A 638-nucleotide genomic window follows, 5' to 3' on the forward strand; every position below is an offset into this window, starting at 1 on the left:
CTGACCCTGCCCCCCCGGGCCTTCCCCCGCCGGCGGCAGCCGCAGTTCTGCACTCGGCGGACACGGGAGCAGCGCTAGCACGCCAGAAACATACCGTCTCGGTACGCTACCGCGTCGCTAGTTCTGCACCTCCGAGCCTTCCGCAAAGCGATGATGCAGTCTTTTTGCCGAGTGCCCAGCTACTCGCTGCCCATGTAAATCTCCCGTGGTGTCCCATCGCCTCAGGCGTGTAGCTTCTTTGGTACATAGCGAGGAGAAACACCCGCCTGCCCAGCACTCGCTGCTCGATTTTGAGCGGAGGGAGGGAGGGAGGGAGGGGAGTAAGTTTGCTTAGATAATTCTTTAACTTTCCTGCATCCATCTCCCCACGCGAAGGCAGTTTAATCCCACCGGCGGATATGGTGGGTGTAGATGAGAGAAGCGCTGGCAGGTGTGAAACCAGCGCCCCAGGAGCGAGCTGGCTGTTTTAAGGGCACAGCTCCTGCCTTGCCAACAGCTCACCCGAGAGAGCAACGTGCACTGAACGATACCAGCCCGCAAAAAGGGGCTCCTCTTTGCACCGACCTGCTTTTGCGGAGCAATGTGAACAAAGGCAGGAGGGGAAGGCTGGAGGCATGGGCGAGGAGTGAGCTCGGGAA

General features: G+C 59.9%; 1 protein-coding gene across 1 annotated transcript in view; it reads right to left on the reverse strand.

Annotated features, from left to right (window-relative positions):
* ZPBP (zona pellucida binding protein) overlaps positions 1 to 616 on the reverse strand; it is a gene marked incomplete at its 3' end in the record, with an annotated part of 19,660 nt that extends 19,044 nt beyond the window's left edge. Inside the window, 1 exon segment of the mRNA XM_010134941.1 lies at positions 502 to 616. Within this exon segment, the coding sequence (XP_010133243.1) occupies positions 502 to 616 (115 nt within the window).
* Between the last annotated feature and the right edge of the window lie 22 nt (positions 617 to 638).

This window comes from Buceros rhinoceros, unplaced genomic scaffold (genome assembly GCF_000710305.1).
Source record: "Buceros rhinoceros silvestris isolate BGI_N320 unplaced genomic scaffold, ASM71030v1 scaffold6134, whole genome shotgun sequence".
NCBI classification, from domain to species: domain Eukaryota; kingdom Metazoa; phylum Chordata; class Aves; order Bucerotiformes; family Bucerotidae; genus Buceros; species Buceros rhinoceros.